Source organism: Thunnus thynnus, chromosome 16 (assembly GCF_963924715.1).
Source record: "Thunnus thynnus chromosome 16, fThuThy2.1, whole genome shotgun sequence".
Lineage (NCBI taxonomy): Eukaryota > Metazoa > Chordata > Actinopteri > Scombriformes > Scombridae > Thunnus > Thunnus thynnus.
Genome location: NC_089532.1, coordinates 12,188,759 through 12,202,379, shown reverse-complemented (window position 1 = coordinate 12,202,379; position 13,621 = coordinate 12,188,759). Strand labels below are relative to the sequence as shown.

The 13,621-nt window shown below is 40.1% G+C and overlaps 1 protein-coding gene across 1 annotated transcript; it reads right to left on the bottom strand.

The window, feature by feature from the left end:
* Positions 1-779: 779 nt before the first annotated feature.
* usp40 (ubiquitin specific peptidase 40) lies at positions 780-13,418 on the bottom strand. Its single transcript, XM_067613320.1, has 31 exons — positions 12,700-13,418; positions 12,509-12,576; positions 12,303-12,416; positions 11,142-11,306; positions 10,826-10,972; positions 10,404-10,547; positions 10,109-10,237; positions 9,644-9,760; positions 9,410-9,517; positions 9,061-9,261; positions 8,757-8,892; positions 8,421-8,502; positions 8,069-8,240; positions 7,905-7,989; positions 7,745-7,815; positions 7,252-7,655; positions 7,013-7,166; positions 6,801-6,861; positions 6,124-6,177; positions 5,797-5,885; positions 5,514-5,600; positions 5,389-5,425; positions 5,167-5,231; positions 4,730-4,804; positions 4,397-4,639; positions 4,132-4,250; positions 3,927-3,992; positions 3,580-3,790; positions 3,242-3,337; positions 3,030-3,124; positions 780-2,810 (listed from the first exon to the last, which is right to left on the bottom strand). Exons 1-31 carry the CDS (start codon positions 12,893-12,895, stop codon positions 2,702-2,704), a joined length of 3,900 nt encoding a protein of 1,299 aa, XP_067469421.1. The 5' UTR covers positions 12,896-13,418; the 3' UTR covers positions 780-2,701.
* Positions 13,419-13,621: the final 203 nt, after the last annotated feature.

Below are 13,621 nucleotides of genomic sequence, written 5' to 3'. Positions count from 1 at the left end.
TTAATCTTTTTATGAGGCTGTACTAAATGCTAATGCTATCTTGCCATGCCAACCGTGTTCTTAGTTTAGCGTGTTATCATGCTAATTTGCACTAAACACAGAGTAAATAAATAAAGCTGAACTGGATAGAAATGTCATTACTTCTGCAGGCATTTGGTCCAAACCAAAATATTGGATAAATTGAGACTTTGGCCAGATGAGGGTGCTAGAGGAAAAAAAAAAAAGAGATCAAAGTTTATTAGAGTTTATCATTAGTTTATATATCTTGTTTATAAATGAAGTTGTTTAATTTTTTAAAAACTTAGTAGAATTTGGCCTCAGGGGGGCATTCATATGTGTATAAATTTCACCCAATAGTTGTTGAGACATTTCACTAAAAACCACAAATGTCAACCTCATAGTGATGCTATAGAGGGAAAGTTATTGATCACCGGTGAGGATTCATCATCTGGAAAACATGCATGTCTGTACTAAAGTTTGTGCCAATCCCTAGTGGATATTTATGTGATTACTAGCTGGTATAGTTCTAAAAGAAAATTCAAGGACTCATTCTGGGCACCGTGAATGTCTGTACCAAACTTCACGGCAATCCACTGAATAGTTGTTGACATATTTCAATCCAGACCAAAGTGGTGGACCAACCAACCAACACTGGCACTCTTAGAGCCATGCAGATAGGATGGCTAAAAATAGTGTTACGATTAATATTAAGCCACAAACTCCTGCTACAGAAGACACATATTCAGCTAAAGCTTAATTAACATGACATGACTGACAAGTACTACTGCATACCTTTATTATTGATAAAATACTTTCTGCAGATACAATTGAACAATTTACAATTTGATCTGTTGTTACAGTAGGTCAGTTCATATAACACTAATGATGTAATCAATAACACTAGTAAATGATACACATGATACAAAATGAAAGGTTTCTATTCCTAATAAGTATATAGTCAAAACAGTTCTCCTGTATCTACTAAAAAAAAAAGGAGAAGAAGAAAAAAAGTTTGAATTTCCACTTGAAATTTAAATTTTCCACTTGAAAAATTCTTGGCACAGATTAAGGCCAGATAATGATACATAAAGCAGCATAGAAAATCTTTTAAAACAGAATCAAATCCCCACCCTTCAAAAAAGACAAAAAAAAAAAAAAGAAAAAACACATCACAATTCATAACACAATTTTTTTTGTCAGCTTTCCCCAATAAATTATCTAAAGAACCATATTTAATTCCCTGAAGTTCACACATGGTGCATGCAAATGATACATTTAATGTTTCAAGATGTAAACTCATGTAGCAAATCAGGGATCTTTATTTATAATCAAGGAGAAAAGTGACAGAAAGCTGTTGAATTTGTTTTGAAGTATATTTCATATATTATACTATAATTGTTCCATAAAAGAATGATGTTGTGCTCCATACAACTGTTTTGAATGTGAAATGATTGAGGTTAAAGTGAAGGCGTTCTGCGTTATTGTTCAGCTCTGAAGGAGGTGGATTATGTCCAATAAAAAGGCAGTAAAGTTATTTAACCATTTATCCAATATGACTAAAAGTAAATCAGACTTCACTTTCACCCTACAATTGATGTGTAGTTTCACACAAAACACCAAACAATGTGTTGTTGAAATTCTGAAGTCATAGTTGCCTGGCTTGAACAGTTTGGGGTTAGGAAAGAAAAAAAAAACAGACAGGGCAGCGGAGGTAGAGTGAGAGAGGTAGAGAGTGAGGTAGGGAGGACAGAGCAGCGCTGAGGCTTCTCCATGTTAAGGCCTATCTCTCCTCTCCCTTATCAGCCTAAAATCTACCTAAAACTGTCTACAAAGCCCATGATCCAGATAAACGTTTCTGTTCACAGCGCAGTGACAAGTGGATTATAAAAATGAGACTCACCTTCAACCAAATGCGCAACAACATCAGGTTGATTACTGATTCTTGACTGAGGTGGAGAAGCTGTTATAGAAAAGCACAATTTTCAAGCCGTTGGCTGGTGGCTGCGAATATAAATGTTTCACCCTGATTACTACAGTTTATACACAACAGTATATGAGATAGAAACTCCAGTTAGCACAAGCTTCAGTGTGTCACTGCAGGCTTGTAATAGCAAAAAGCACACTTGCAGAAATGGCTTTCTCTGGGCTGATACTTAGAGTATAATGTTACAAAATAGCCATTAATCCATGCAGCAAAAAATCTGTTTTCCTGAAGGTCACACTGTCTTCAAATATCCCTCAGAAACCTTTTTTTTTTTTTTTTTTCAAAAAGAAAAAAAAAGGGTGACAAAAACAGAAATTAAATAAAAATAATGAGCATGCGTGGTTGTTGTAATTCTGAAAGCTTGTAGAGAGAGTTATCTAATAACACATGTGGTAATATTGCATAGACATAATGCAAATTACAGTCATTATTTACAGTACAGCAAATCAAAGTGCCAAAGAGTAAATTCCTTCTCTTCTTCTGCCAATGAAAAATTCAGACAGATTAGAAAAAGTCATGAATTTAGGGGTTTGCCTTTAGTCAAGCTCGAGAGATTTATGGAGAAATACAGTTATGCAAAAGCTATTAGAAAAAAAAAGATGGCACAAGACTGATGTCAAGCGGATTGTCCTAATAGCAACGTGGCGTCTCACTGTGCATGTGTGTGTAGTTTTATAGGTAGTTCTGATTTGTCCGTGCACCCATGGTAGCAGGGTGCTATCTGAATACCCCAACATTGATTGACAGCGCCACCTCTGGTTTCCTGGATTTGGTAGCTCCAGCCTTCTTCTGTGATCCATCACCGTCAGAGCCTGCAGCCTGCTCCCTGAAAATAAACAATGGAATAAAATTTTACCAGAGTTTTGAGGTAACATAGTTATGAATCACTGTAAGGCGATGACTGCCAAGTAAAAGCTGTAAAAAGCCTTGCTTTCCTCTGAGATTAGTTCAAGCAGTCTCTAGTCTTTATAGACATCTATAAAGCCTTGATCACAGTTATTACATTTTCCCAGTTTGTGAATGTGTCAAAGTAAAGAAGTCGCACCCTTTCCTTCGTTGCTCTGCCTGCTCTCTGAGCCTCTGCTGGCCCAGTTCATCCTCCAGGGTGTAAAAGTCTCTGTTGTTGTCAATCAAAAGGTTCTGTAAAAAAAAAACAAAAAAAAAAAAAAACAAGAGTAAATTAAATGATTCTCAGACAAATAAATCCAAAAAAGACTCATTTAAACATTTACTGAGTGAACAAATAGTTTCAAATACCTTGATGCCAATTACGTCGCCATCTTTGAGGTGAAATGGTGCTCCCAGTAGTGATTCTGCCTTTTTCTTCTTTTTCTTTTTAGAAACCTGCTGGTTCTGAAAGTAAAATATGCATGACATATTATTCACTTATAGTGTGACAATGAATGAGTGGCAATTATGAGAATATTGAGATTTCAGGTCTTCACTACATTTCATTCAGGCAACATTCCTCTCTAATGTTCTTCCCAAGCTCAATCAACTTTTCTATTGAGTGAGAGTGTGCAAGTATACATATGGGTTGCCCCCAACCCCTAAACCAGGTTCTTTCTCAAGAAATTACTCTCTTCTAATCTTACCCAGTTGGATATTTCTTCCCAAGTGTGTTTGTCGGGCTGGTGTTTGGCCAACCGCAGAGAATCAGGGGAGAGGCCGTAGTGTGCAGCCAGACAAGTGCGTAAAGAGCGAGCAGAAGAGTCCCGGGATGCATCCCAAACCAGCTCCTCTGAAGGGTAGTAACATCTATCTCCAGGTACTCCCATCTTAACATTCAGCAACACCTCCTTAGGGCTTCAAAACAGGAGGAAATATAGAGATTTATTTTTTTTATTATGTTCAAAATGTATGTACCGGAAAAGAAGAGTAATTTTTCTTATCGTGTTGGGATGCTACAAAACATGTATACATCAGACATCTCAAACCATACCCAAGATCTTCCTCTTTTAGTAGCTGTTGCACACAAAGGTCTGTGCCACCAGTTATCTTCAACTTCCTGAGCAGGAGGGAACCAAACAGAAAATGCAGGTCAATGAGAGGAGCAATGACTCCGCAGTTCTGCATCCGTCATTAATATAAAGAATCTGGAGGCCATCGATACAGGAATAAAACATGTGAGAAGGAAATGTTCGTACCTGAGCGTGAGTTGCTGTCCTCTGAGGATTCGTGCCAGCCTTCGTCCCTCCAGCTGCCACACACGCATGAATGCGGTGGTTGGCAGACACACATCCTGAAGAGCGGGCAGCGTCAAGACCTGATACAGATGTAGAGAAAAAGTCTTTTAACATCTGCTAGGCAAAAGCATCAAACTGTCATACACACATACTCTGCATGGCCTTACTTACTATTATAAATGACTATCAACTCTTACTTTGGATACACAAAACCTTCACACTCTACCTGAGTCTTGAGATCCTCCAAGCTGACTTCATCTGATATCTCCACCTGTCCTACACTTCTCAGCTCTGCCATGTTGCCGTCACACAGACGAGGCGAGCGACTGTGTGTTTCACCTGCAGTCGCCTCCACCGGCATCTGCTCCTCAGCGTGGCCGTTGGCAGTGTGGTTAAAATCAGTTTCCATGGAAACTGTTGAGTTATTACTGGCATCCAGATACAGCCATACAGATAGCTTGAGAAAACCCTGGCAGGAAAAGAGAAATGTGTGGCTAAAGAGAGGAAAACGACCACAATGTATCATGAATCTACACATAAAAACAAAATGTTGAAGTACCTTCGGAGGCAGTTGTCCTTCTGTGACGACTAATGTCTCTCCATTGTTTATCTTCAGCTCTGACAGGGAAGCATCCTGAGGATAAAAGGTTGTTGTCAACATGTGGACTGATAGATATTGGTTAAAAAAAACAAGGACTGACTATAACATTTTGAGAAAAAAAGTATAGTAAGTTTCAACATAGATTGTTGGTGTAAATGGCTTAGTGCATACAGTTTTAGTAAAGATAGTTTCATAAGATAAACTTTTCAAGCACTATCCTGCTGAGCTAAGTTTTAAGGATTAAATGATTTGAAACGGGGACATTTTCTGAATAATTCTGGTGTGGTGTTAAATATCATTACAAAGCAAATGGAGAAGAGCAAGAGCAAAACAGTAAAAAGGTATCTGCATACACTGTCTGATATATACAGTTTAGACTACAGTTAGCCACTCACCTCCTCCATCAGCGCCTCTCCAACCTCTTCACACCAATCAAGCCTCCTCAAGTGCCAAGAGGTGCCTGCAAACACACATTTTAATTACATTATGATCAACATTAATTAGATCTGTACATTTACAATACCACAAAAGCAGAGATCATTTTGGTGATGCTAAATACAAAAAAGTCTACAGTCATGAACATACAATTGAAAAAAACTGGGGGGAAAAAGTCTTACCATCAAGTCCAACAGCATCCAGCATTGCCTTTAGACACTGCAAATAATAAAAACAATAATTTTAAAAAGCACATACACACGAATGAATGTTTCACCAAATAAAAAGATTTAAGTTTTTTCCTTACTTCTTTGACAGTACAAGTCTTCTCCACTATTATGTCCATTTCCAATCCAGCAGAGGGCGCTGCGCCCACAGAGAAGTGCAAGAAAAGCTGAAAAACAGAGGGAACATCTCCAAACATCAGTCAAGCATTTAAAAAGCTTATAAGCCATATTCTTCATCTGTTTTAGTATAACTGCTAAACTGTAGGATAGGATAGGTTTACTGCTGCTTAAAGGTTCTTAACTTTCACCTGTGCAGCTGCAAGTACAAAGGATTTCTTGAAGATTTCAAATAAAAAGACACACCTGTGATGCCTTGGGGGCATTACCCGGACAGAGAGTCAGTGTGGTCATGAGTCGCACGCCTGCGTCCCGAACACTCAGCTCCTCACACACTGTTCAATAAACCAGAATAAGACAGCGCAACTGCACTTAGTAAAAATGTGCAGTGTGTGCAGCACTTCAAAGACAGATGATGAGAAGAAACATTACAAGCAGGGGGAGTACCTTTTAAAAATTTAATGAGGGAACAAAGTAGAGGAGTGTGTATCTTAATATTTTGTTAAAAAGAGGGGGATTTCCAGCTCTTCTGCACCATTAAAATCAGCCCCAGGTTAACATCTGACACAGTACCTGGAGGAAGGAGTTTCCCTGTGCAGTCCACCTGTCTCAGACAGTACTGTGCACCTGGTCAGTGAGACAAAAACAGCTGATTTAAGAGCATAAACTTGTAGTCAGCATAAGGATCAAAACACAAACGCACATTTTGTCATCACCTGAGCAGCAGGTAGGACAAAAATATAACTTGCAGATAACTGGGATGCAAGTTGTGCCAATTTTCATAATCAATTGTGGAAAATGTATTTTACAGAGAACTACATAAACCCTGGTGAAATTCAGAAATTTTGTTTATTTTACACCACTGCACTCTGTCTACACCATCTGTAAGACCATATGAATTATACACTGATACTATTCACAACTTGGGAGAAGGTTTTCTTTATCACTATATAAAAAAAATAAGAAACTGGTCATATATTTGGTGAATGTGGCGATTATTTTTTATTGATGCAATTATATTCAACTGCTAATTGTCAAAAATATCTATCTATGTAAACTGGATTGGTCAAACTAATTTAAGTGTACTTAAAATGTGTACTGTTTTGCTGCATTATGAAACCGCCCATATCAGAATGGGACTCCGCATCAGCAAATATACTATATTAAATTAATTCTCTGATCAGTATTAGGGGAGAAAACCATTTATCTGGACATCGGGGGCAGATTATGTACAACACTGAGAGCCTTGCCTGAGAGCTGCTCCTGTAACTGCAGCTCCTCTACGGCCCTCTGTTTCACCTCACACAGCAGCTGCAGGAAGAGACACATTACACATAACTATATGATTTTTTAAGACAGAATAATAATGCGTAAAAGAAGACAAAGAGGAAACAAAAACAAAAGACAAAACAAAAAGAACAAACAAAAAGAGAGCAAAAACAGAAGCACATAAATTACTGACCATATTTCCTGTGGCTGGAACCTTGATTTTCCTCCTCTCCTCCTCTTTCTCTACCTCTCCTTCTGCTCCTCCATGTGGTCGAAACTCCACCTGGAGCCAGCGACAGTCCGACGGTGTAGTCACGGTGACCACATCTCCGTTTAGACTGAACATGCTGAACAAAGTGGAGAGGGTTGTTGTAAAACACACATACAAAAACAACAATGTGCATGTGCACCGACACACTGCGGAGGACTGACCTGCTGTCGAACGACTGCGGCTCCAGCACCAAAAGCGCGTCTCCATCTTTCAGCGACAGCTCCTTCAGTGTCCGCTGCATGTCGTCGGGCGGGAACACCTTCCATCCGCTTGCCCCTCCTCCCTCTCCTGCCCCCCGCTCTTCTCTCTCTCTCTTTCCTCCCTTATGCTCCTGACACAGCAAACTCTCCTTGGGCTCCCCCAGGGCCTCCCTCACCTCCCCGAGAGTCACACCACCTGCAAATCCTCTCGCCTCCTTTTTAAGCCCTGGTCCCCCATTTTCAAAACCATCTCTACCCTCCTCACACTCCACCTCTTGCTCTCCATCTTCCCCCAAAAAGGGACGGACTACATTCAGCAGCACTGGCTCCCACTCGGTTCCGGTTAGGACACTCGCACCACACACCTGAAAAGATAATAAGAACCACCATGGATGTCAGTTATTTGGGATCTTGACACTTGAGCATGTTTGTGATGGACTAGGTCTCTCCTCACCTCTCTGCCGTTCCACACAAACAGGTCAGAGTTTGTGTAGATGCCTGCACTGTACAGGGAGACATTGTCATCTGCAAAGAGTAAAAGAAAGTTACAGAAACACTGTACATGAATCCATAGTTTCTGAGGTCCTCTTGAGGTTTTTTGCTACATGTCTCACCTGTAAGAGTATTATAGAGGTGTAGACCTGCTGGAAGACTCTTGGCCACAGTCAGAGCCATATCTCCTTCCCAGAGTTCCTGCATCTAAATAAAAATACAAAGCTAGTTTGTACTATTCAGGATCTGAAATCACAACAGCTACTCTTTTAGGAAATTAAATTACCTGATAAATAGATAATCGCAGGTCTCCCACAGTCTTTCTACGATCAAAACTGAGGGTGGTGCTCTCGGTGGGCTCTTTGCTGACAGGCTGCAGGGCTCCATTTTTTAGCCTATAAGAGGGTGCTAGGTGCAGATGCAGCTCCACTGTGTTATTACTGGCTTCACACTCCTCACTGTAACAGGACCATTGGTTCATATCAATAATTTGTGTAACAAAACAATGTTCATATACCTTTCTAAATCAGTGACTATGAGACCTAGAAAAAAAAAGGATTCACGCTCATAAGTCAGAACCACTGTGTGATGTGACAGCAGTTTAATATGTGAATGTGTGTGTGTGTGTGTTTCTGTACCGCATCTGCCGCAGTCTGATGTTCTCCTCCTGAGCCAACTGGATGAGATGATGAGGAACTTTATATTGGGGATTGTTCAGAGCTGCAAATGTAGAAACACAAAACAAATTGTTAATAGATACATATTAGACATCTACTTATTTCATCTTCACTTTACTTGATAAATGACAAATCTATTACCTAAAATACAATTAGATCAATTATTAATGGACTGTTTTTTTCCCTACATGAACCCACTTAACTTTTTCTTTTTCTTTTTTTTTCTTCTGTAATTCACCTCTCCTCCATTTCTTTCTCTGATCCAACACATCTTTCCCATGACAAAACATTACAAACCTTCATTGGGCCTGTTCAGCTGTGTTTTTCTGTAGAACAGCATGTAGGCGCTCTCTTTGCCCTGGAACTGCTTCTCTATGTCAGACTCCCTGATGGAGGTCACTGTGGAGTCATTAAGGTCAAACCAGTGGCTACCCTGCCGACAGACAGGAAAATACACAATGACTATCAGGCTTTAAAGTAGTAACTAGACATCCACCACAACTAAAGATAAAAATATAGAATTATAGGTGTGATGCTTTCCTTTAAAAGGCTTAACACTGGATGAAAGTAATCCAAAAATGTGAGTGTTTCTTGAGAGTACCTCTAGTTCAGGCTCTGGCTTCTGGTCTAGTCCTGGCTGTTCTTTAGCAGCTCTTTGGTCTGGAGCTGTTGAAGGATCAGAGTCAGTGGTTTGCTCTGCTGGGCTGGGGGGCTCAGTCATGGGGCTCGGCGGATTCGCCTTCAGCGCCACTCGGGTACCATTGGACACCAACAAGAAAAAATCATTGTGGGATTGCAGGAACTATATCAAAAAGAGAAAAAGTAAAGGTTTATGAGTATAAGAAATAAGGAATACATGGGAAAAATGTATAATCAATAGTAATAGCAAGCAATATTTGCTGCAAAAACACACAGTAAGCTCATCTTAATTACTAAGAAACCAAACATACCTTTCCTATGGGACCATAATGTTTTCTAAACCTTTTGCTCCAGGATGAACCAATTTTATCCATGAGTTTCTGGCCCAGCTGGTCCAACAGGACACTCTTTGATGGCTCCTAGAAACAGAAAATGAGCACCATCTATGTCATTAGTCATGGTTATGTCACTAACTCAAAACAGAACAACGCATGCATGAGAAGAAGATAACATGCAGACAAAGGAAGGTCTTTTTGTTGCCATACCTGAGCAATAATGGTAGTGAGGACAGACAAAGGGTCATCTTCTTTTAGTTTTGGTTCACACACTTCCTTGACTTCCTCCTTGACTTTCTCCTGCATCTTAGGTTTGCTTTCTTCCTCCTGACAACAAAACACAGAGGTGCTGCCTGAATACATAAATGCACATATTCAAAAACTTGAAGATTTTTATCTTTTTTTTTTCAAATTGCTGAGGTAATGCACACGCACATCCACTTTAGGCCAGGTCCAAATACGAATATAACACTAAGGTTTCCCATTTCCAGTTCATCCATTCATAACTAGAGTCTTTGTTGTCAGAATATTTTTAATTAGTTTTTATAGTTATTTTATGCAGAATATGCTATCAGTCATTTGTCAGTTTTAACATTTCTGGCATCTCATGCACCCTGCCTATTATTTGCCTATTTATTCTTTGCTCCTATCCTCCAGTTTGCGTTTTTTTCTCACCGGTGGCTCCCATTGGCCAAGCTGGTCAATGTCCCTTATGTAAACGTGGTAATGGCCACCATAGCAGCCGCCCTTATGGATTATCACAGAGAACAGCTCATAGGAGTAATCACAGTCATCTCCATCAGTCTGTAAGAGAGTAACATAAAATAGTTTACTTATCAAGACAGTACTAGTATAAAGCAATAGTGTAAGCCTGGAAACTAAGAAAAATTAAGAAAAACAACCACAGTTATGAGAGTTAAATGTGTCCTGATGATGTGAGGTGGTCAGAGTGATAAAATCTGTCAGGTACCTGTTCACAGAATGGCCTCAGGTTGATGGTGAGGGGGAAGCTGTAGCGTTTTGTCTCCTTGTAACGCTCACATTTGGCAAAATCAAAGCTGAATCTCAGCAAAGACATGGTCATGAATGGAGGGAGTTTCCTCAGCTTGGCAGACTGAGTAATGGAAAATTAAGAAAAGGAAGGATCAGGAAGGACACAGCAAATAAATGCAATATTTTTTTATGCAAACAAGAAACAAATGTTTATACAAAGCAGTCGGTCTTTACATGTCTAGCTTTTATTCTCTTTTCAATTCAACATGAATGTAAGATTTGATCAAAGAGGGAAACAGGAAAAGGGAAAAGGAGAAATTTAACCTTTCCAAAAGCTTTATTATAACCTTTATTATTGTGTTAACTGGAGTCTGGAACTAAGTCTGAAAAATGACTGACCTTGGCAGCAGTGACTAGTCTGTCACACTGTGCACAGCGGTACAGGTTATTACCCTCGAACAACTCTTCCTCCACAAACATGTTCCACAAAGCCTCCTCCAGGCTAGACACACCACAAACACACACCGTCAGGTCCAGGAAGTCCTCCTAAAGGGGGCACAACCACATATTTACACGAGAACTGGGTTACTAAGAAAAGACAAGCATTTATTCCACAACAGTATACAACAAGGTGCAAGTCACTGAGATTAATCAAAAGTAGACAAAACATATCTTAAAGAGATCAAGTAAGAAAGGCAGAGACTTGTCACCACACCTGTCTCTGGCTGACATTTCCACACTCCTTGCACACAATGCTGTTGACAATGGTCCCATGGTACAGGCGGTGGATAAATGTACTACCGGTGGTGTCCACAAGAGAGTGCTCCAAAGCACTGAACAGAATCCTGTTCAGCTCCTGCACATCATGCTGATTTGTCCCCTGAGAAAGCATGAAAACAGAAAAAGGTTCAATTCAGGGGCCAAAAGACATACTACATCCTAAATGCATATAGTATGTAGTATATAGTACTTTTAATAATATTATGTTCTAGTAGTTACTTTCAAAGAAATCAATGTACTTCAATGTTTTGTCTTAACAAAAAGCAATACAAAACTTGTACAGATGGATGTCAAATTGCAACCTTGAAACACCACTTAAACTTCACTGAAAAAGCAAAGTAAATCTCCACAAATTTAATAATCTTTTTTTTTGTTTTCTGGATCTTCCAGGAGCATCACCATCTACAAGGTTTTAATGTCTTCCACATGTGAGAAGCTCCCCCAAATTTCTTTGAGCAATGCACTGTGGGACAATAGTGTATGTGAATGGCACAGAGAAAAAACACAAGCAGATTTAGTATGCGTATTAAGCTCTGATACATCCGCCTTGGCGCTTAATAATACAGAAATGTTGGAAAACCAGACAAGTATGGATGATTCACATCAGCCAAAGTCTGTCAATAAAGACAATTTAACCCAAATGTAATGAATACAGTCTTATATTGTCAATGCACAGTATTTTTAACCCTAAAATGACAAGCTCTACTGATATAAAGTCTTGCAAAACGTGGATGTGGGTCTATTTCCCATCTCCACCGTCCGTCCTTTCTGATGTGAGTGTAGCATAAAACTACACTTTCTGTTTTTTGACTTTTCAAAAAGGTGGGTCATGCGAGTCCTATGGATATATTTATCAAATTCTCTCTGTTTTCACTATTTATGTATTAACTTAGCCCCACTTTGTGGCTCTCAGTGCTGATGTAACTGGGGCTAATATTTACAGCAGACCTGACCTCTTCATAGACCAACTTTTGTGCATTTCAGCGTCACCTTACACGCCCTGGTATGACTGGAAGCTAAATCGATCGCTAAGAGGAAAGGAGTAATCTGAGCCTCTCTTTCTCCATCTCGCTGACAAAAAAAAAATGGACCAGACCTCGCTGCTGTTCCAGCCGAAGCTGTCAGTGAGGTCAGCGGTGGTGGCGCTCTGCTGGTCCACCAGCAACAGACGGGTGAACAGTCTCTGGAGCTCCAGTGGGATCACTCTGACCTAAGCAAGACAAGGAAAAAACAAATTTGTTGCACTTCACAAAGATACACACTCAAAATTTGTAACATTTACCTGCGTATTAGAGCACTTACTTTGGCCCCTGGTTTCTCTTTGTCTTCCAGACATCCTAATTCTTCTGGCCCCAAATTGAACAGCTCCTCTGCACAGACACACACCAAAAATACATTTAGAGACTATAATAGACTAAATAGCTGTTTTCTGGGTTACCTACTATACTGGTGGATCTCAATGTCTTCCTCCCACTCTGGTCACCTGTCCTCACCTCTGAACTCCGGGGTGAACAGCAGGGTCTGGAGCAGAGAGTTGAGGTAGCAGGTGCCTCCCTGGTTCTTGATGCCGCACAGATTGCTTCTACCTCGGGGTGAAGGTGGCTCATCTCCCCCCTTTGCAACTCTTCCCCTGGAGGTAGTGGAGGAGAAGCCATCCTCCTCCTCTTCCTCGAAAAGATTCCCAAACATGCTGTTTGAGTTTGTTTTTTTTTTACTCCCGTTTTCTCTCAGTTATGGTGTGTCTCGTAGTAATTCGTGTGTCCGCACTCCTGTGTGCCCTCTTGCTATCTCATCTTGGTCTTGCCGAGTTCTCTGTTTACAATGGCCGGGCTGACTCTGAAATAAGAAGACTTCACGGGGCTAAACATAGCGACTATTACCGGGTGTGAATGCGTTGAAATCGAAGTTCAGCTTGTTTGGCACGCAGACAAAGGCAAATCAATCGCTAGCCGACACTGTTGCGTGGTTTTCCTGGCTTGACAGCTCAGCGAAAATGAAGAAAAAATCTGGCTGTTGGTAACGTTAACGGTCGATGTCACTACGACTGGAGGAACCGCGTCTTCTAACCGCGACACGAATCACTGTTTTTGTTGTGTTTTTACTCGATATTGTTTCGGACAAAGGCGTATTCTTCCTCTCTCTGTGTTAAAAACGCTAACACACGGAACGTAAATAAAAATACCGTCGGTGAACAGTAAGCAGCCATGTTTCTTCCTAGCAGAGACTGTAGTGATGCATTTTGGTACTTGTAGTTTTATAATTGGTTAACGCGTACGCTAAAAATTAATATAAATGAGGGTATTTTTCAGTTACATATGCATACAGAGCTCTTGCCCAAAAACATCTTAGTTCTGGTTTATGATAATTTTCTATCACTCTTTGATACAGCTATAAAAATATATAGCACATTTGTTT

What these genes read in the sequence shown, in the direction of transcription:
- usp40 (XM_067613320.1), bottom strand. Translation starts at nt 12,895, where the DNA reads ATGTTTGGGAATCTTTTCGAGGAAGAGGAGGAGGATGGCTTCTCCTCC. An exon ending in GTTCACCCCGGAGTTCAGAG is followed by an intron (nt 12,577 to 12,699) that starts GTGAGGACAGGT and finishes GTGTCTGTGCAG; the next exon opens with AGGAGCTGTTCAATTTGGGG. An exon ending in TTGGCCAATGGGAGCCACCG is followed by an intron (nt 9,761 to 10,108) that starts GTGAGAAAAAAA and finishes TTTTGTTGTCAG; the next exon opens with GAGGAAGAAAGCAAACCTAA.